General features: G+C 34.7%; 1 protein-coding gene across 1 annotated transcript in view; it reads right to left on the bottom strand.

Moving 5' to 3' along the window:
• Positions 1–23,630, bottom strand: part of LOC149961225 (protein Wnt-16-like) — a 72,772-nt gene that overhangs the window by 9,357 nt on the left and 39,785 nt on the right. The window contains exon 3 of the mRNA XM_090170313.1: positions 1,596–1,879. Coding sequence (XP_090026439.1) covers positions 1,596–1,879 — 284 coding nt within the window. The remainder of the gene's footprint in view (positions 1–1,595; positions 1,880–23,630) is intronic.

Raw genomic sequence — 23,630 nt, 5'->3', positions numbered from 1 at the left:
TTTCTAAGTCGCTAACGAACGGCGGATCTGGTCCCAAAAATTGAATTTAGTAATAATAAAGAAATGTGCTGATAGGTGTAATCAATCAAAACGATGCCTTAAAGATTTCTAGTCAGTGATAAATTAAGCCGAACGGAATAAAAGAAGCGAGATTCTGCTTAGAGACGGTTCCTTTTTAAATAAAGAGCGTTCTTTAAATTTAATTAAAGAACACTTGAACTTGAGAAAAATATAAATGACGATTTTGCACTTTCCAGCCTTCTAACAATGATGGGGTGAATTTTTTGAGGGCGCTTAAAACGTTACGTGATAATTATAAAATAAATGTTTTTGCTAGATGTTTAACGAAATGGGATGGGCTGTTATAGTATATTTAAGTTGGAGGAAAATTTAAAATATTATCAAACTAGAAAATTTAAAATATTATCAGATTAAAAAATTTAAAATATTATCAGATTAGAAAATTTAAAATATTATCAGATTAGAAAATTTAAAATATTATCGGATTAGAAAATTTCAAATATTATCGGATTAGAAAATTTCAAATATTATCAGATTAAAAAATATTATCAGATTAGAAAATTTAAAATATTATCAGATTAGAAAATTTAAAATATTATCAGATTAGAAAATTTAAAATATTATCAGATTAGAAAGTTTAAAATATTATCAGATTAGAAAATTTAAAATATTATCAGAGTAGAAAATTTAAAATATTATCAGATTAGAAAATTTAAAATACTATCAGATTAGAAAATTTAGAAAAACTATTATACATTATTAGACTATTGTTAGACTATAATGTTTTAAATTGCTAGACTAAAAAAAATGTTTAAATTATTAGACTAGAAAATTTACTATTAGATTAGAATTTTTTTAAATTATTAGACTAGAAAATTTCGAATACTATTTGGCTGAGAAATTTTGGAAAGATTATTATACTAGAAAAATTTAAATATCAGATTAAATGTTTTGCAATTATCATGCCCCAAATTTTTTAAAACATAAGTCCCATTTTTTTTTAAATATCAGACTAAACCTTTTAAAAATTTTAAAAAATATCAGATTTCAAATTTGAAGAAATATTAGGCACAACAATTTTTAAAATTAAAAAAATATCAGACTTAACAATTTTTCAAATTTTAAACATGATACTCCAAAAGTTTTAAAATCATCATTGATAATTTGAAAAATCATGTGAGACTCAGAAACAATTAAAATTTGTCATTGATAATATGAAAAATTATCAGACCCAGAAAATTAAAGAAAATACCAAACTAAAAATGTACAATTCTCAAACCCAGAAAATTAAAGAAAATACCAGACTAAAAATGTACAATTATCAGACCCAGAAAATTAAAGAAAATACCAGACTAAAAATGTACAATTATCAGACCCAGAAAATTAAAGAAAAAACCAGACCTAGAAAATTACAGAAAAAACCAGACTAAAAATGGAAATTTATCGGACCCAGAAAATTCAAAAATTATCCAGTACTGGGTTTTCTAAAATGATCAGTCTCAATAATTGATTCCGTGATGGGCTGATCTCAGAGGGAGAATGATTTAAATGAAAAGCTCTGGTAGGCTACTGACCAATCTCCCGGCGACGTTGTTGTGCAGGTTCATGATGGACCGGATGTCGCCTTTTTTCTTCTTCTCGGCGCGGTCTTCGGCGTCCACGAACTGCTTGGCGAAGGACACCCCGTAGTGGACGTTGTCCGAGCAGCCCCCCCACTTCCAGCCTTCTTTGGTGCCCCGGTCCTTCATGCTCTGGTCGCACGTGCAGTCGGTCAAGTTGCCGGCGCTGCAAGCCTGCGTCACCGCGTGCACCGCGCCGGCACTCGTGATGGCGTAGATAAATGCCGTCTCCTTACTACCTGCAATGGCACACCAAAAGTAATCAACCATTAATACAGACATATCCGGAAATGCGCCACAATTACGTTTATAGCGTTTTCCATTTGACTGTACTCGAGCGCTCTAGATCGCTCTGATCAACATTTTCTGCTCCATTTGCGAGCTCGGACCTGCTCCGATCAAGTTTCGCGTGTTCCATTTCCAGCTCTCGGGTGCTCCGAGTTTGCCCGAAACCCGGGGGCCTATTCTGTAAGCATTTGAAATCCAGTTTTCGACCGAAAAATAGATTTCGAATTTCGAGATCTCGACGAATGGATTTCGAACAAGCATAAATCAATGCAAATTGTCGAAGTCAATCTCGACATGGTCCAGGCTGTCGAGATCGAATTAATGTTCAAATGTTTACAGAATAGCCCTCCAGATCGAGGTCGGAGCTAATTTTGGATTTTTTGGCAAAATGGCAGACCAAGACGCAAAAATTTAAATTACTAACAGACGAAAAACAACAAAGCGCGGGAATATGTTCATGGCATGTTCCATTTCCGGTTTTACTCTGGTCGATTGGGGCGAGATCTATGATGTCAGAGACAGATTCGGAGCGAATCTCAAGCAATCTAATGGATAACGCTATTAGGTTGATCCCAGTTTGTGGCACTGGGTGAAAACTCGGAATAACTCCTTCCGCGTTGAGTTTGCAAGTACTCTCCCCACTGGTTTAAGGGGTTTTCCCTCGAGCTTTTCGGTTTCCCCTTTCCATAAAAACTTGTAGAGGTTAACGGTAAAAGTTAGTGTAGGGAGCTGTTGGATCGCGTGGCACCAGGGCTTGCCACCCTCCTACGCGTTGTAACCCGGCCACCCGATTTAAACCCGGCCACCTAATTTAAAGGGAATATAACCTCAGCTATTTGGTGTGGAACATCAACGTTTGCAGCTCTGGCCGCTCTTGCCCTTTTAAATTTGATTAAAATAATATTAAATCGTGATTAAATTTGAATAAAATAATATTAAATCGTTATGAAATTGATAATCCTGATTATTACGACATCCTTGTATGAATAAAAATGTTTTCTAATTTATATAATTTATAATTATAAATGTTTAATTTCTGATCCATGGTTAATTTAAACTTACAAAATAAAATATCAAAGGGACTGATACTTCATGGTTTTAAAATATTTATTTTCTTGGAGCTTTCGGACCGAGGTCCTTCGTTAGCCGTTAACTCATTATTAATAAACATTTTACAAATTTAAACATAAAAAATTATACAATTAAACCATTAAAAATTAAAAATTTCTAAAAAACATAATTCTACAACAATTTTTCATTAAACAGCATGGGGTAATGCTGTTTAATGAAAAATTGTTGTAGAATTATGTTTTTTAGAAATTTTTAATTTTTAATGGTTTAATTGTATAATTTTTTATGTTTAAATTTGTAAAATGTTTATTAATAATGAGTTAACGGCTAACGAAGGACCTCGGTCCGAAAGCTCCAAGAAAATAAATATTTTAAAACCATGAAGTATCAGTCCCTTTGATATTTTATTTTGTAAGTTTATATAATTTATACTTTATATTTAACTTTAAATAGCTGTCATTCGTACTATCTGCGCCCATTTAGTTTCGTCTTTTCACGATAAGTAGAGTCGTGGTATTTAAGCTTCATATAAATTGAAACAGATGGCGTTTCGAACGCCTGCAATTTACATGACGTATCGCGTCTGCTTGGGTTCGACGAATAACTATCTAGATGAATTTCTGGTTTAACTTAAGATAATTTATCCGCATTTTTATGAAAATAGGTTAAAAATAGTCCATTCGCCTGTAGAAGTGTTCCATCCGCAATACGTCGGTGTTCGGGGAGAAGCGCGCCATACCGGAGCGAACTTCGAAGAAGAAAAACCCATTAACATTATCGCCCTCGTAATAATTTCCATACGGTGGCAGGCCTATTCAGCGTTTTATTGTCGTGAGGATAACGCTATCGCGGTTGGCGAACACGTGGTGGCGCTTTTAAAGGTCCGATAAAAAGATGTTTTCTTAGGACCAGAAACGGCGAATCTACAGAAGTAGTATTCCTCGGAAAATGTTGACTGGAGAATTAAGCTCGCTGTCATATTTTTATTTACTTTCTATTAAGGAAGGGGACACGTGTAAGCCCACGCTACGTCGAATTCTGGACGTCTTTCGCGCCGCAGTTTAGATTAGCGACTAAAAACCTTTATTTTTAGACCCCATCGGTCGTTTTCGGGTGTCGATAGGCGGCGCGGCAGTCGCGCGTCTGTTGCCCAGAACACGCCGCCATCTCGAAATTAACTACGCGCGATAAGGTTATTGGCCATTTATGACAGATCGGCCATTTAGATACGATATACCGAAATAAATTCCCGCTGTTCATAATTGATAATGTTTGTTCTTTAATTTATTTATAAATTTAAATATGAAATTTATTGGAAATTTATACCAGATCAGCCATTTATATACGATATTCAGATATACATTTATATATTAATTCAATAATGAAAATTAAATATAACGTAATAGTTATCAAGTATTAGCCAATTATATACGATATTCAGAAATAAATTAATTAATTAATTTAAATATGAAATTTAATTTTAACGTAATAGTTATCAAGTATTGACCATTTATACCAGATCAGCCATTTAGATTCGATATTCATAAATAAATTTATTTATTAATTTAATTATAACGTAATAGCTAGTTATCAATTACGAACAGCCGGAATTTATTATAAGTTTTGCTCTTTAATTATAGTGTAGTAATTAATTAATTATAAATTCCCGCTGTTTATAGTTGGTAATTTTTGTTATTTAATTTATTGATTAATTTAATTATAACGAAATAGTTATCAATTATAAACACCGGGAATTTATTATAAATAAATTAATAAATTAAATATAGAACAAACATTATTAATTATAAAAAGCGGGAATTTATGTTAGTTCTTTATTTTATTAATTAAATTATAAAGTAGTATTAGCCTAGCTTATTACTTTTATTATTATTATTGTAAATTCCCACCGTTTACAATTGATATTGTTTTTTAATTTATTGATTAATTTATTCGATTCCTAAGAATTTTACGATTTCAAAAACCATCTTGGATTTTTCAGATTTCCATTAAAGATTTATCGTTTTGATTCAATCAATTATTTCCAATATTATTGAATGATTATAAAAACAATTGTCGAATTTCCATAGATTTCGTTCCATTCCCAATGATTTTAAGATTACAAAAAAAAGATTTAAATATTTTTTGTCGAAACAATAATTTCCCCAAATTTTGTTTTATGATTAGCAAAGATTTTGGCCAATTCCCAATGAGTCTATGATTTATCGATTGGATAACCCGTCATAATTTAGTGTCATACTTCAATTTGTTACTTCTGATTGAACACGAAGTGGCTGAATTTGACGTTGAATGCGAATACGAACCGTTGGGCACTCGAAAATATCAATTGTCTACATTCTTTTGTAATAGAATGGGCACGAAATACGATTAACAGGCCCTATAGGCAGATTTGCGAATGCCGCTCATATAGCTTAGCATTCGGATAAATTCCCCCTTTCTGATCTCCCTAAAATTGTCAAGATGTTGCCATTGAGATATGGGTCCCCCAATTTAATCCCCTCTGCAAACTCAACTCCGCGAAACAATCCTTCCGTCCTCCCAAATCCCGTTTCGATTTCATTACAAGCTTGGCAAACATTTCCCGAGTGTCTTTATTGAAAGCTGAGAGCGAGCGCCCGAGAGAGATTTGCTAAATTATTAAAATCGAATATTATTCGTAATTAGATTCGGACACGAACCCATTTTACAACATGGTACGTTTCAAATAATGTAAATTTTGGTAATTAGGGGTTCAACCGCCACTAAAACCAACAAGTTCAAATTATTCAAACCGAGTATTGTCACCACCTGATTGCTGATTTTACAAAATATTTCTGTGATGTTTACTTGATTTTAAGTCAATTTTTCGGTGATTTTTACTTCATTTACCTCAATTTTTCTGCTATTTTTACTTGCTTTACCTCAATAATTTTTCTGTGATTTTCACTTGCTTTACCTCAATATTTCTGTGATTTGTACTTTGATTTCTCACAATGTTTCTGTTATTTTTATCTTGATTTCTCACAATTTTTCAGTTATTGCTTGGATTTTTCACAATTTTTCAGTGATTCTTGCTTTGATTTATCACAATTTTTCTGTGATTCTTGCATTGATTTCTCACAATTTATCTATAAGTTTTACTTGGATCTCTCACAGTTTTTCTATATAAAGTTTTACTTGGATTTCTTACAATTTTTCTCTGATTTTTACTCTCATTTCTCACAATTTTTATCTGAATTTCGATGATTTTTATAGTTTTTAGTTTAATTTTGTACATTCGATTACTTAAAGGTCCGAAGAATCGTTTGAAGAATTCGGGACGAATTTCAGGTAGCTCCTCCCCTTCCGTTACGTGACTTAGAAATAGCTTCCCACATCGAAAAACAATTTCCCCACCCCCAAAATTCAAAAGATTCTGTGCCCCTTTACTATATTTTATAATGTTTACTTATTGTTATTCGACTAAACGTTTAATACGCAATACCATAAGTTAATTACCATATTTAAATAACAATGTAAGTGTGATAGTTCCTTATCTTCCGTATGTAATTTTTTTTACTCAGACCACACAATCTCGCGGGACTTCAAACTGAAGTAATAAGGCCTAGAGGCACTTATTAGTTCGGGTTTGACGTCAATTCAAAGTCACTCCACACACAGTTATTCAGTAATTATTTCCACTAACTGGGGCACTTAATGAAACATCATTATAGACATCTGATATTTCTCCGTGAAGACCAACACTTTATAGTGTGTTTGCGAGACTAACTTAGATACTTATAGAATTACAAAACCGTTTCAAAATCTAAACTTTATACGAACCAGTGCTTAAAGGCCTAGGTTTTCTTCTGCCGGTCACCCTTTAATTTTACTTTCCTTTCAAACAAATACACTTCCTGAAGCGGTGGTGGTTTAAACGAAATGACACCAAGCCGGCCAACTATCGAAACAATAAACCGCCATGTATATACATAATAATTTGTATATAATATACATAATTTTTTCTAATATAAATATATGTATTTCTAACTTGTAATATAATTATAGCCTGTGTGCTTTGCTCCTTCTTGCTCGAAAAGGAATTTGGCAAATAAAAATTCATTCATTCATTCATTCATTCATTGGTGGTAGGCCAACGTGTTCCGCAGTTGGCCTACCACCAGGGTATTTGTTTGGAAGGAAAGCACATTTAAAGGGTGACCGGCAGAAGAAAACCTAGGCCTTTAAATTTTAAAAGTACATTTAAGACTGAATCATCGTAAATATTTAGAAGCTTACTCAATAGTGTTTTCCGCGTATTTAATTAATATCTACTTTTTATATTTTTCTTTCAAATTCTTAGGATTACAAAAGAAAGGTCCCATTGTTGTCTGCACGTAGAAGAGATGAAGTAAGCGCTTCATACCTTTTCAATCTTTGGCGCATTCCGCAGAAACCTGGTTCTGTCTGCCTCAAGAAGCACTTTGGAAGACCACGAAATCTGTCCATTATAAATACGTTTTTGGCGCGAAGAGGAGGTTGATGCTGGTTAGCTGGGCCACCTTTTTTTCCTTTTTATTAGTCATCGTTTTGCGTTCTTAAAAGCGCGAAATGTTTAATAAACAGGCGACATCTGTTATCGGGTAAAGCTGAAAATAAACTGCGGTGAGTCGCTTTGGAGTTGAGATCTCTCCCAGCGTCGACAAGATTGGAAAGCTATTACATCCTGTCAGACCGAGAGCACACGCGGGGAAATAACGATGCTTCTCCTGACAGTTGCAATAAGGCTTAAATATAAATGGACTCGAAATGTTTACCGAGATGACCACCGGAAAAACAAAATATTTCAACTGCAGTGTTGCCACAAAATTTTCAGATTCAAATTCCACGACTATTCCTTGTTTTCCCTGACCATTTTAAGAGATTTTCCATGACTTTTTAAACCCAAAATTTTTATTTTATATTTTACTTTTACTTTTATCAGAAGTTAATAAATTTAAATGAACTTATATTTCAGTAAAATTATTGCAATGTGGAAAATATTAGCCTTTAAAGGAAATAAATAATAATAATTGAATTTATCACAGATCTAGGTTAAAATTACCTTCAAAAAGTGTCAAGATAAATTAAATTCCCTGACGTTTTACAAATTCTTAAAATTCACCCATTTAAAAATTCCCTGAACTTTCCCTGACTTGTTAGGCCCATTTTTAAATTCCGAGTTGTTAGGCCCATTTAAAAATTCCCTGACCTTTCCCTGACTTGTTAGGCCCATTTTTTATTTCCCTGACTTTTCCCTGACTTGTTAGGCCCATTTTTTATTTCCCTGACTTTTCCCTGACTTGTTAGGCCCATTTTTTATTTCCCTGACTTTTCCCTGACTTGTTAGGCCCATTTAAAAATTCCCTGACCTTTCCCTGACTTGTTAGGCCCATTTTTTATTTCCCTGACTTTTCCCTGACTTGTTAGGCCCATTTTTTATTTCCCTGACTTTTCCCTGACTTGTTAGGCCCATTTAAAAATTCCCTGACCTTTCCCTGACTTGTTAGGCCCATTTTTTATTTCCCTGACTTTTCCCTGACTTGTTAGGCCCATTTAAAAATTCCCTGACTTTTCCCTGACTTGTTAGGCCCATTTTTTATTTCCCTGACTTTTCCCTGACTTGTTAGGCCCATTTAAAAATTCCCTGACTTGTTAGGCCCATTTAAAAATTCCCTGACCTTTTAGGCCCATTTTTAAATTCCCTGACCTTTCCCTGACTTTTTAGGCCCATTTTTTTATTTCCCTGACTTTTCCCTGACTTTTTAGGCTAATTTTTTATTTCCCTGAATTTTCCCTGTTATCATTGATACGTAAAACCCTGAACTGATATGGTAGTATTTGTTTTTCCCAAAATATGATAATTTTTAATAAAATTAAAACCAATATTTAGATTTTTAATGTTTATGAAATTTAATTTTAGAATTATTTTTATAAATATGGCTATCAAAATAGGATAATGTGATTGACCGAATCTGCCACCATAAGGTACCGGAAGCAGAGAACCAGTTTTTTTGGTGTGGCCCTTTAATAAACTCGATTTTGAAATAAATTCCGGTGTTTTGCGAATATATTAAATATATTAATATTTAATTGCTTAACGCCTAAAGTACGAAAATATTTAATTGTTTAAAAATAACGCCCAAAGTATGAAAACATTTCGTCAAAAAAATTAAAAATCCGGGAAAATAGTGAATTTTGTCACAATCTAAAAATTTGCAAAAACTGTATTCTCATGACAGTATCATCTCCCTTATCCCCAGCACGCCCAGGGCCACCGAAAGCAAGCCCGGGCCCGGTGGAACAAGCATTCCGGGCCCAAGAGAACCGTTTTAACTGGAGGTAATGATGCATTTTCGGGAAGAAACATATTTGATTGATTCAAACTGCTCGGGCCCCGCAGGGTGCATGGGCCATGATAATTTATACAGGCTTCCCTTCCCTCATTTCTCTATCTCTCTCCCTCAGGCCTAATCAGGCCCTGCTTTGGTTGCAAGTTAGTCTTTATCGTTTTTGTATCGGCCGAAATACCGCGTTTATCCAAATAAATATTAGTTTTTCCACTTCAAAATTAATCCTTTTTTTCCTTTTTCGTGTAGTTTAATGTTTACGTCACATTGGCCACCGAGTGATGCTACGTCTATTCACGATGCTACGTCTATTCACGATGCTACGTCTATTCACGATGCTACGTCTATTCACGATGCTACGTCTATTCACGATGCTACGACTATTCACGATGCTACGACTATTCACGATGCTACTTCTATTCACGATGCTACGACTATTCACGATGCTACGACTATTCACGATGCTACGACTATTCACGATGCTACTTCTATTCACGATGCTACTTCTATTCACGGTGCTACGTTGATTCAGATGCTACGTCGATTCACGGTGCTACGTCGATTCACGATGCTACGTCGATTCAGATGCTACGTCGATTCACGATGTTACGTCGATTCACGATGTTACGTCGATTCACGTTGCTACGTCGATTCACGTTGCTACGTCGATTCACGATGCTACGTCGATTCACGATGCTACGTCGATTCACGATGCTACGTCGATTCACGATGCTACATCGACATCCACGATGCTACATCGACATCCACGATGCTACATCGACATCCACGATGCTACATCGACATCCACGATGCTACATCGACATCCACGATGCTACGTCGACATCCACGATGCTACGTCGACATCCACGATGCTACGTCGACATCCACGATGCTACGTCGACATCCACGATGCTACGTCGACATCCACGATGCTACGTCGACATCCACGATGCTACGTCGACACCCACGATGCTACGTCGACATCCACGATGCTAAATCGACATCCACGATGCTAAATCGACATCCACGATGCTACATCGACATCCACGATGCTACGTCGACATCCACGACACAACCCGATTGCAATAGTTAGCGCGGATATCGTCAGTAGGCGGGCGCAGGTAAAAATATCTCATTTCTCTCTGCGGGTTCGCCTGGACAAAAGGAATAAAACGCGGCAGAAGAAGATGCGAGCTAGCTTGTCTCCTGACGTTTACGCGATTTCGAAAGCAAAGAGGGAAGAATAGCTTCTATCTTGCGCGAACCCCTTTTTAGCAGGGCCAAGCGAAGAGTCGCTATCACGGAAAAGATCGTAAAAAAAGATCAGCCGCTTTATAAATGCTCATCCTCGTCGCTATGGTTTAAATTTAGTGGGATTTCAGCGGGATTGAGGACGGTTCCTTTTGTAGGAAACCGTTTGCCGTTTGGTTTTCCATCTCTCCGTTTACACCCCCCCCCTCCCCATCTGAGGGTCCCCTTTCGACCCTCGGGAGTATCATGCGGGTTTACTCGAGTTTACTTGGGCTTTCTATAAGCTACGATTGTAAAAATTAGATTCGGAAGTTTTGATACGTCCAAATGTCATTTTTATCATTTTTATTTTTTACTTTAGCGTTTTTTAAGGGAATTCGAAAGTTATAGCGTGTACCGGGTTGGTTGGCTGGTTTAAATTCGTAAGAGGAATACGAAGCTTTTATAAGACTCCTTTTAAAAAGTCTACAGGCGGTGGAATCATAAAACACACTCTACCGTAGAATTTATTTTCAATAAAAATGACCCCCACCCCTACTCTGCCAACTTCCCGTCATAAATCCCCGCCGCGGAAAAAAAACTACAAAAAGCGATATACCAGGAGCAGCTTCTTGAATCAAATTTCGTCACAATTGGTTAAAATGGCCGGTACGACAAAACCCGAAGAGATGGAAAATTAAAGGGTTAGCAACAGAGAACTATTGAAAATTTTTCAATTATAATTATATTAAAAATGTATTGATAATTTTTCACGCGATTGAAGAAAGTTCGTAGGATTTGTTTACAAATTTTGCTATATTTTGTAGAGCGATTTTCGTGCTGCTTTCCAGTTCTTATTCGATAATAAAAAAAAATTTTTTACTGTTTTGAAATTTTTACTTATTCCAGTTTATATGTTGATTTTAGGATTTTAGAAGGGATTTTCGAGTAGATTTTGGATTTTCAAAAAGATTTAAAGAATTTGGCCTATATTTTAGTAAATATTTTAATGTAAAATTTAATAAAAGTTCTGCTACTGCATGGAGGTCAAATAAAATAAAATAAAATTTATTTTCGGTAGCTTTCGGACCGCGGTCCTTCGTCAGCCGTTATTACAAACCTACTGTTCCGTTATTACAAACCTACTGACGAATAAAGGACCGCGGTCCGAAAGCTACCGAAAATAAATTTTATTTTATTTTATTTGACCTCCATGCAGTAGCAGAACTTTTATTAAATTTTACATTAAGATATTCGACCATGGAACAAAATTTTAGTATTTATAATTATAGTAAATATTTTCTTTTTGTAAAACTATTTTCCAGGTTTTCCCTGATTTATTTTATGCAAAAATTTGGCAATTTTTAGGAACTATTTGCTAGCAAAAATAAATTCCCTGACATTTCCCGGAATTTAGATCCTTTTTTAAATTTCTCGGATTTTTAGATTAATTTTCAAATTCCCTCACTTTTCCCTGACTTATTTTAAAATTCTCTACCTTTCCCCTGATTTTTAGACCCATTTTCAAATTCCCTAACCTTTCTCTGATGTTTAGACCCAATTTCAAATTTCCTGATTCTTGCCTGACTTTTATACTAATTTTCCCTGATTTTTAGACACATTTTAAAATTTCACGGATTGTTAGATCCATTTTATAATTTCTTGACTTTTCCCATGATATTTAGGTCCATTTTCAAATTTCCTGACTTTTCCCATGATTTTTAGATCAATTTTCAAATTCCCTGATTTTTCCCATGATATTTAGATCCATTTTAAAATTTCCCAACTTTTCCCATGATATTTAGGTCCATTTTCAAATTTCCTGACTTTTTCCATAACATTTAGGTCCATTTTCAAATTTCCTGACTTTTCCCATAACATTTAGGTCCATTTTCAAATTTCCTGACTTTTCCCATGATATTTAGATCCATTTTAAAATTTCCCGACTTTTCCCATGATTTTTAGATCAATTTTAAAATTTCCCGACTTTTCCCATGATTTTTAGATCAATTTTAAAATTTCTCGACTTTTCCCTGAATTACAGATTTTTCAGGTACTATGGCAGCCCTGTAATAGCTAGATGGATTGAGATCATTGAGTAGTACGATCTTGACCACGTTAAATTGCTAAAAACCCGTTATTTAAGAAAGATTTGATTTACTTCCTCTTAGCTGCGGGCTCGTTGAGATATCCGTGGGACAAAGGCAGGGCTACGATATTGTTTAAAAAAAAATGATTTCAAACGCCAAAATGAAATCTCCGTGCCATTCACGTAATTTGACGGCATTTCGAAAGAGCGCCCTCTACCGGCGAGATGAAGTAACCCTCCCAGACACGCTTCATTTCAAAGGACCGCGCAACCCAGATGGGTGCTGCCATCATAGCTAGTTTATTTCTACCAAGGCCCGGAAAAGGCTTAGACCAATGTAAATAATCCTACTCGCAAACTTTACTCGTTCCTTTAACTTTCGTACCTAGTTGATCGGAGTACGCGCAAACTTCACTCGTTCCTTTAAATTTCGTACCTAATTGATCGGAGTACGCGCAAACTTTACTCGTTCCTTTAACATTCGTACCTAATTTATCGGAGAACGCGCAAACTTCACTCGTTCCTTTAACATTCGAACCTAATTTATCGGAGTTCGCGCAAACTTCACTCGTTCCTTCTACTTAAAACGAACTTTTTTCCTAAGCCTCGGTTACCGATTCACCGACTCCCCCAGTAAGTGGCCAGGGTCGAGCCGAGGGAAGGTTAAAAATCGAGTATATTTTTAATTCTGTTATTACCAAAAAGGAAATGTAGAGCGAAACGAAGGGAGGAACTTTTGATGGGCACCGCCATCTTCGTTTGACAGATGGCAGACAAGATGATTCGTCACAGATCGCAAATTTCGGGAGATTTCCTCCCCCCCCCTGCCTTCTTTTTTACTCGATTCAAAAACCACGCCCCGTTCGCACTTGGGTTGTTATTAAACTTGTATAAATAAAAAACGGGGTAATGTACCCTTTAAGAATGAGGTTTATTACGAAGGGGAACCAATTTGGGTTTCTTTGGGTTAACCCATTCAAGAAGTAAAATGCTATTCCTTCTAGCCCGATTCACACTTAGACTGTTGTTAAGTTAGCGCAAAAAATAAGGGGGTAGAGTCCCCTTTAAGAATGAAGTTTATTATAAAGCCTGCATTTTAAAAATAATCATAGGGTTTTGCTTATTCCGTTCCAGAAGTAAAAGTTGAATACAAATGGAAACGTTTTAAAAAAAAATGGGGTTTTGGGCCCACCCATAGATGATGTACCAATCGGATTTTTGGACAACTTTACAGGGGCTTATATATCGCAGGGACCCCCCAAACTGATGGGGTGGCGGAGTGGTTAGCACTTTCGCCTAGCCGAAAGAGTTGCCGGGTTCGATCGCCGATTGTGGCATTGGGTGAAAACTAGGAACAACCCTAGAGATCGGCGTTTGAATAAGAAATTACCCAATTATTTATTTTTATTCATAACCGACATTATCCAAAAAATATCAGAAAAATCCCATTATTTTTGCATGTTAAATCGTTGTTTATTCGTATAAAATGTTCATAAATAAACGGTTAATCAAAACTTTTGTGATTAATCGAAATTTTGCCGGTTAATTTATTTGTTCCGCCAATCTACTCTTTTGCGTTGAGCTTTAAAGTTCTCTCCCCACTGGTTTAAGGGGTTTATCCCGAGTTCTTCGATTTCCCCTTTCCATATAACTTTGTAGAGGTTAACGGTAAAAGTTAGTGTAAGGAGCTGTCGGCTCGCGTGGCATGAAGGGCTTGGCACCACCCTCCTACGCATTGTAACTCGACTACCTGAATTAATGGCATTAAAGGTCGCTAGATGACTTAGGCCTAAGGTGGTGCCAAGGGTATTAGCCTACCTGATTATTATTAATTAGTGAATACTACTACTATATTAGTACGCTTAGTATTGGATAAATTTGATATTTGTAATTTTTTGGTTGGTCAATGGAATATACTGAAAATAGGTTAGTATTGAAAAATTTCACAGAAAGTTTTAGTTTCTGAGTCATCAAATTCTAGACTGTCTAAGCCTGCAGTTTCAACTTTTCAAGCTTCCTTTCATGGGTCTAACGATAATCTAAATCTAAACTATTGAAAAATTGACTTGAACGTTTAGGCTGCCAAGTTCACAAATTCTAAACGGGTCACTTCAAACTAGCGTTGTTAAGTTCCAAATTTCGGAAAATAAAAAAATTAAACATAAATTACTTTTTAATTGTTTTTAATGTTTAAAACTTTTTATCGATATAAAATGTCTAATATCAGTAAACATACTACAAAACATTAATAGTGTTACATTGTTAATCAGCTTAAACTAGTCTAGAGGTTTAGTTTTACTTTTAGATTCGAAAAAATGAGGCGAAAATGCCGCTTTATTTCAATTTTCAAACAATGTATTAGACTAATCATGGAGTGAAAACATTATTTTTTTCGGAAAAATATGGAAAATGTTTCGGAAAAAAGGCCTAGGTCATTTTCCGGAAAATGTTCCGACTTACAACACTACTTCAATCGACCTATGTCTAAGATCTATCCATACGTACGCGTACGCGTTCACGAGCTTCCTTTGACGGGTCTAAGCATAATCTAAATCCAAATCATTGATAAGTTGATCTGACCGTTTAGGCTGCCAAGTTACTAAATTCTAAACGGGCCACTTCAAACGGCCTAAGCCTAGAACTATCTACACGTACGCGTACGCGTTTACGAACCTCTAAAACACCGACAAATCAATTATAAAGATGAGAATTTCACAAATCAAACCGCGGGTGTAAGACATTTATAAGCCACCAAGGGGAAAAAATCACATCACTCCGATTACGTAAGCTCTGGGTCCCTAACAATCCCCAAAACCCGAGGCCCCACGTGGTGGTCACCGATACAGAGAAGGACCTAAAGAAAGAAAAAAAATACCTTCGTACTAAAGAAAACCGATTTTGCGAATTTTAGCAAGTCGGACCACCCCGGTGAGATTTAGGGGCAAATTTTTATTCCCGCTTTTAATCTTAGACCCCATAAAATGAAGCAAGAGGGGTAGAAAAACACGAAGGAGGGGGAAATTGGGGCCCTAAGGGCTCGAAAGGAAATCGCGAACAAGGGGGAAGGGACCTTATATTATACCAAACGTTGCCTCAAAAAAAAACGTTTTAAAAAAATCAACGGTCATTGAATTGATGTACGCTTGCGACAGAAGTTCGTTACAATTTCCTAACGTTTACAATTCGTTCGTAGAAATGCTCTAAAAAGAGCTTGGTTGTATCGTATACACGAAGCATTGGGGTTATCTGGTCCGATTCGTCACGGACAGTTTCCGTTGACAGGGAGTTCGATTCCAAATACCGACGATATAATATTCGTCTTAAATGGACCAGATAGATTGACTAAAGGCAATTCGATCTCTCCCCATCCTCCTCAGGTAGAAATGAAGTCTATTAGGGAGATATTTTCTTCTCCGATAGGTGGCGTCGTTTGTAAGGGGGATTTTCAAAGATAATATAGCTCCGGGGATAAACTGAGGATTAAGACATTTTAGAAGACAGCTTTAAATTCAATTTCTAAATCTAGGCGATGTTCGATAGATAATTATTTAATACTGGTTTTTATCGCTTAAATTGAATGTTTCTTTTCGAGAAAAAAGGCAATTTGAGGTTTTAATTGAATTCGTATTTTCAGACCACCCTCTCGTACATTAATAATATGCAAATGTTTTGAGATAAACCCGTTATTTTAAAAAGCGTTATGGAGGACTGTAATAGTTATAAAATGAAAGATATTAAAGCAACGGTGGGTGGGTTACAAAATGAAGGTGGAAGACTACAGTGACCATTGTCTACTTTCGCGCTTTTTCAAGCTGAACTCTTTTAATTTTGTATTTTAGCTTATAAAATTAATATTTATGCGTAAAACAGCCTCTTGTTTAGTGATTAAAATAATTTTGACAATTTTAAATTTAAAAGTAATTAAGTTATTACGTTTTAGTTCGGACCCCCGGAGCTAAACCATTTGGGCAAGCGCCCGAACTACCCTTTAGTTAGGACCTTATTTCTCGTTAACTATTAATATTAGAATTATCAAAATTATTTTAAACACTAGAGGAAGGTTCAGTCTAATAAGAAAAATATAATTCAATTATGTAATTATTAACACAGAAACCGCTAGAACGAAAAAGAGGCTTTTACTGTATTCTTCCCCCTTAAGCCAAAAATGTTGATTTATTTGGGTTTTTCTAAATTTCTATTGCATATTTGCTAGTCATTTTCATGAAAATAGATAATTGTTTAGCAAATAGCAAGTCTAATTTATTATTTAATTAAATTGTATAATTATATGAATATATTATTATATTTTGTAAATATTATTTTTGACGGTTTTGGAAAATTAAAGAAAAGAATTTGATTTATTACATTTTTGCAAGGGCCATTTCAAGGGGTACAAATACATTGATTGTACCCCCGTCTGAAATCTTGAAAGTTGGTAAAGGGGGGCTGAAAATATGGTAGTCACGTGACTTTGTGGAGGACTGCAGCGCCATCTAAACTAGAAAATACGAATTATTATTCATTTTCTTTTGCTAATGGCGGTTTAAATTTTGATCGATTCATTTAAATTATCTAATTATTATTATTATTATTTAAAACATCTTGTAATAGAAAGGTGTAAGTTAATTAGCTTTCTACAGTATCTGCAAGGAATAATTTTTTTCTTTACCGTCGCACAGCCAACTATGAACACGAGTTACCGAATCGAAGTTGGCTGTGATATGGTAGTCACGTTATTTTGTTTTCCAATATTAACAAATTGGTTAAGACCAAATTTACTTTATAGTTTCGCCTATTACCATTTGTAAAAGTGCACATCGTCTGCTTAGCAAAATTAAAATTTAGCAGATTTTGTTTCTCGCGTTGGCCGCTACGTATCTCTGTGTAAACTGAATTGGCTATTTTATTGCTTGTGGATATAATGTTATCTTATCACTTTTATGGGCTGGTCTATTAAATTAGCTACGAATAGTTTTTCAAAATGTGTTAGGTAATTTAGATTAGTTTAAATATTAGGATTAAATATTAAATATAAATAAGACCTTTTGCCTAAAAATATTTTTAGCCAATGAAAATTGAGAATCAATGGTAAGTTAGGTCACATGTATTGAAAAGCATTTCTAAACATAGGCTAACAGTCCACTGAAGTGGTACCCACGAGGAGGACATTAATAGTATGAAAAACATAACTAAACGTACAAATATCAGGTTAAGCAGTAACCGTGAAGAAAATAACACACACAGCTGACCTTTTAAATTAAACTCTTGACCTTTGAAATTAATTTAGATACTTGAGTGTAATACAGTCTAATAAAAAAGGTATTAACAGCCACCTTCGTGGGTTCTGTTACACTTATTTTGTTTAAAGCAATGTTAAAATTATTGGGCTAATAAAATTAAACTAACAATAAGCACTTCTGTTAATAGCTACACAGTGAATTCCCCTTTGTCAGAAGACAAGATTTTACACGGCGAACATACACATCCCCTTCGAAAATGAAGACATCAGCAATTTTCGCGACTGCAAAGTGCTACCCTATCGATATTACATGGCACTTCGATCAAAGTAAAATGACGGGGGTACAGTTTCCATACAGACAGTAATAAACCCCGGAACGAAGTAAGGCGATAAAGAAAATAGTAAAAAAGATGATAGAAATAACAGGCAGTTAAACGGGGGGAGACATTTCAATAGCTTGTTCTACCTGGTGGGTAGCAGCGATGGGCACACTCCGCTCATTTTAGAGAGGTTCCAAGCGTTTGAGATCAGAATGAGCGCTAACTTTCAAATAATTGAGGGAATGAGTGAGACGATCGAGAACATAAATTTGAGTTTGGTTAAATGAGCGGAAGAGAGGAATGTGAGCGTATCTTAGAGATGAGCGCCGAGTTTCGTCATAGATTGAGCGAGATGTATTTTAAAATCTCGACAAACTGAGATGAGGTTGTCATAATTAGCCTTAGCAGCGTGAATTAAATTTACGCGTTTGTACACAATCGAAACTAAAAATCTAAAACATATCGCTTCTGTCGAGACTTTTGTAATATTCAAAACCGAAACTAAATCTACAACAATACATTTTAAAGCAATACTGCTGTATATTGGCTAATAATAATAGACTATAGGCATAGAGAAGTATTTAAACTTGTGTTTTTGTTTAAAGTATTTATCAAAGAATTTAAAGAGAGTAAGCCCTTTAAGTACAGTCCCAGAAAATTAAAAAGTCATTTTTTTTTAATCTGGGCATATAATTTGGATTACTTTAATTTTTAAATCAAATTAAATATTAGATATTGAAGAACTAAAGAAGTGTAATCTCTTTAAGTAAAGCCCCAGAAAAATAAAAAGTTAATTTTTTAATCTTGGTAATTTTGGTACTTTATTTTTAACTCAAATTAAATTTTAGTATGTATGTACAATTAAAAAGAATTTACACAATCGAAAAAATCGTTTCAAAGAAATTTAAACCAGTGATTTAAATAAACCTGGTTTAAACCCAAACAAAAAACTGTTATTTTGGTTTTTGGTTTTATAAAAAAAAAGGTTTTTTTTTAGCCCTGTTGAGCGTGAGAGAGCAACCCTTACAAAATTGAAATGAGGAAAGAGCTGAGCTATCAGTAAACGTGTTTGAGATGTGCGTGAGATACAAATATGTCAGGTTAGCATGAGCGACTTTTAAGCTGAGATTGAATTTTAAAAAAATGCCCACACTGGTGGGTAGGTCATTTTTATTCGCGAACAAAAAAAGAGGGACATCTATCGGAGGGGGGGGGGGGGCAGCAAATTTCAACGAGATTCTCATCCCCGAAGAGCATGGCAAACAATCGGCGGTCTGCTCGAGAAAGGGCGCTGACAAGGGCCTGAAAAGTAGAGGTCTTATTTGTCAACCGACTCTAGCCTCTCCTGATCTCTGGCATTGTGCTTTTAGTGGCCGCTCTACAGCGAAGATTCCACAAAGAAACGAAAGGAGAAGGTAGACGCTAAGCCTTTGTTAAAAAATCCCTAAGCCTTGGCCTTTTGCACCGAGCGCATTTTTCTAGGGGGCTCTCTTCGAGTGTGCGCGGCTCAAAGTGTGGTTTTTGGTGCGCAGGGGTGTGTTTATAATAAAAGGTCCGCTTCATATAAGAAAAAATACCCCGCGGGTCAAGGGGTCACCTCCAGGTATGTGGTACCGTCCCGGAATAGAGCATATGGGAGAGCCTTACGGGGGAGCTGTACGTAAGGATTTTTTGGGAATGTTTGGGAATAATTTTGAAGATTTCATTTATTAAGTTGATTTTTGGGGACCTTGGTAGGGGTTTAAGAAGTTGGTAGTGACTGCTAACTTAACTATTAATTAATGTTAGGTAATCACGTCGGTTAAATCGGGAAATCACTTAGAAAAATCACTGGGAAATACCGAGAAATTACGATAAATCACTGGAAATCACAGAAATTACAATAAATCACTAGAAATCAACCAAAACTGTATTGTGAAAAATCACTGAAAATCCCTAATTAATTGAGATAAATCATAGGAAATAACATAACAATATTGAAAAATCACAGAAAATAGTAGAAAAATTGAGACAAATCACGGGAGTAATTGAGAAAAATCACAGAATATTTGTGAAATATCACGGGAAGTAATTGAAAAATCGAGACAAATCACGGGAGTAATTGAAAAATCGAGACAAATCACGGGAGTAATTGAGAAAAATCACAGAATATTTGTGAAATATCACGGGAAGTAATTGAAAAATAGAGAAAAATCAGAGTAATTGTGAAAAATCACAGGATATAATTGAATAATTGTGAAAAATCACAGGATATAATTGAATAATTGTGAAAAATCACAGGATATAATTGAATAATTGTGAAAAATCATAGGATATAATTGAATAATTGTGAAAAATCACAGGGAATAATTGAATAATTATGAAAGATTACAGGAAATAAAATCACATAAAATAATTGAACAATCGAGTCAAATCACTGTAAATCAATTAAAGTTTTTCGAAAAATCAGCCATCAGATGTACACATTTTTTACGAATGACTAACCCCATCTATCAACTAAATTCCTAAAATAAATTTAAAATGGCAAGTGAAATATCGGAAATACTCCCTGTAGGAATTACCCCCCTGAAACGAGATTGAACTCTATCGGACTATTTAGACAGTGGGTGGCTGAGGTACTACGTGGGAACAGCGTCGTCTAGCCCCCCATTCCTTGTCACGTTTAATGTTTAAATGGCCGAATGCGCCTTTCTACACCACCACTAAAGAGTCTGCCATACAAAAAACTCGCTCAATTCAGATTTACACGTCACGCGGGGGCATGGCCCCTTTAAGGAACACGAAGGGGCGGACAGGGGGGAATTGGGATTAGCCAGGTATTCTGGCGAACAAGGCGTCTACAAAGAGGGTTTCCCGCGGCTGGCTGCTCCGCGTATAGACGGAGGAAAGGCCAATGTCGTACGCTTCACTTGACTCCTGGAGTGTTCCGAAATACAATACAAATGACCATCAAAGTAACTTGGCCCGGCGGCCCACCTTCGACACCACCTCGCCGAATTTAGTACCTTTTTTTAAACGAAGAATTTTGGACACATTTTCCACAATTATTCTCGCTTGAGCGGATCAGTGGCGTATACGAGGGGGGTTTCAACAAGGAATTTCCCCCCTTTGGTCCCGAGTTTGGTAGCTTTGTCTGTACTTCCTTTGATTGAAACGTTACATTTTTGGAGCGGTGAAATTAGCGCTTGTATCATTTTCGCTCTGTTTTGAGCAAATAAATTGGCGCGTCTTTCATTTTTGCTCACTTTTGAGCAGCTAAATTTATACTTCTCTAATTTTCGCTCATTTTTGAGCGGTGGAATTGTTAATTCTCTAATTTTAGCAAAAATTGATGCGTCTTTAATTAAGCTCATTTTTGAGCAATAAAATTGATGCGTCTTTAATTAAGCTCATTTTTGAGCAATAAAATTGATGCGTCATTCATTAACTCATTTTCGAGCGCTAAAATGGGCGCGTCTTTCATTAACTCATTTTTGAGCGCTAAAATGGGCGCGTCTTTCATTAACTCATTTTTGAGCGCTAAAATGGGCGCGTCTTTCATTAGGCTCATTTTGGAGCGCTAAAATGGGCGCGTCTTCCATTAGGCTTATTTTGGAGCGCTAAAATTGACGCGTATTTCATTAAGCTAATTTTGGAGCGCTAAAATTGACGCGTATTTCATTAAGCTCATTTTGGAGCCCTAAAATTGACGCGTATTTCATTTAAAACTCCCAATTTGCTCATAATGACAAAAAACCGCTCAAAGTAAGAGAAGCGCCCATAACTGCTATTTTGAAGAATCGACTAATTTTTAATGTGTTCATTTTTGTTGAAGAATTTGCTTAGCCGATGCTTTTTCATTTTGTGAGACCAACTAAATAAACTATTAGGTTAGCAGTATTGTACCTAAAAAAAGCTTACAAAATAGAATAAATATCGTACACCACACCCTGTAAATTAACTTCACCCATAACACCTCTGCGTTGCGTGATGAACACTTCTACAGGCGCGCAGTAGGCCAAATTAAATTTGCGTTATGATTGTATTTTTTTTCAACCAAATAAAACATTAAACGACCAAAACAATTGACACATTCTTTACGTTACAAAAAAAACCGTTGAATTTCAGCGACTTCGCAATGAAGTTATCTCGTGTAAAGGATCGAGCCACGGACCTCGAAAGAGACAACGTTGAGACAGAGACGGAAATATTCCCGGCATTTAAAGAATTCAAAAACAAGGATCAGCAGACACGGGCCGGGGGTAAGGATCCAGGTAAATGATGCGCTAAAGACCTCTAATAAATAGTTCTAAAGAAAGGGGGGGGGATAAAAGGACCTTTGTCGGTGTAGCGACCGAACAGGTCAAATCGTAAACATTAATACAGAAGCCCAAAACGTCGGTAACTTAAGATTCTTCAATACGTACCGACTCTTTAAATCTATACCGCATCGGTGATATATTAGGCGGTCTTCATACGGCAAAGGTTATTTCGTCGATAAATTGAATACCAATGTTAAAAGTCGATCGTTTTAATCGAATTAAAGTCGATTGTCAATTAATACAGCTTTTAAAATGTTTTTAAATTGAAAACTGAGAGCCTAAATGAATTCGGTTTTCCCTTCTATAAAAAAAACTTGTTGAGGTTAACGGTAATAGTGAGTGTATGGAGCTGTTGGTTTGCGTGGCATGAAGGGCTTGCCGCCACCTTCCTACGCATTGTGACCCGGCCACCTGAAATAATGGCTTTAAAAGTCGCTCGATGACTTAGGCCTAAGGTGGTGCCAAGGGTATTAGTCTAACTGATTATTATTATTATTTATTATTATTTATTATTATTTATTATTATTTATTATTATTTATTATTATTTATTATTATTTATTATTATTTATTATTATTTATTATTATTTATTATTATTTATTATTATTTATTATTATTTATTATTATTTATTATTATTTATTATTATTTATTATTATTTATTATTATTTATTATTATTTATAATTATTTATAATTATTTATAATTATTTATAATTATTTATAATTATTTATTATTATTTATTATTATTTATTATTATTTATTATTATTTATTATTATTTATTATTATTTATTATTATTTATTATTATTTATTATTATTTATTATTATTTATTATTATTTATTATTATTTATTATTATTTATAATTATTTATTATTATTTATAATTATTTATAATTATTTATAATTATTTATAATTATTTATTATTATTTATTATTATTTATTATTATTTATTATTATTTATAATTATTTATTATTATTTATAATTATTTATTATTATTTATTATTATTTTTTATTATTTATTATTATTTATAATTATTTATAATTATTTATAATTATTTATTATTATTTATTAATATTTATTATTATT

Source organism: Leiobunum rupestre, chromosome 1 (genome assembly GCF_980474605.1).
Source record: "Leiobunum rupestre chromosome 1, qqLeiRupe1.1.hap1, whole genome shotgun sequence".
Taxonomy (NCBI): Eukaryota; Metazoa; Arthropoda; class Arachnida; order Opiliones; family Sclerosomatidae; genus Leiobunum; species Leiobunum rupestre.
This window is presented reverse-complemented; position numbering and strand designations above follow the sequence as displayed.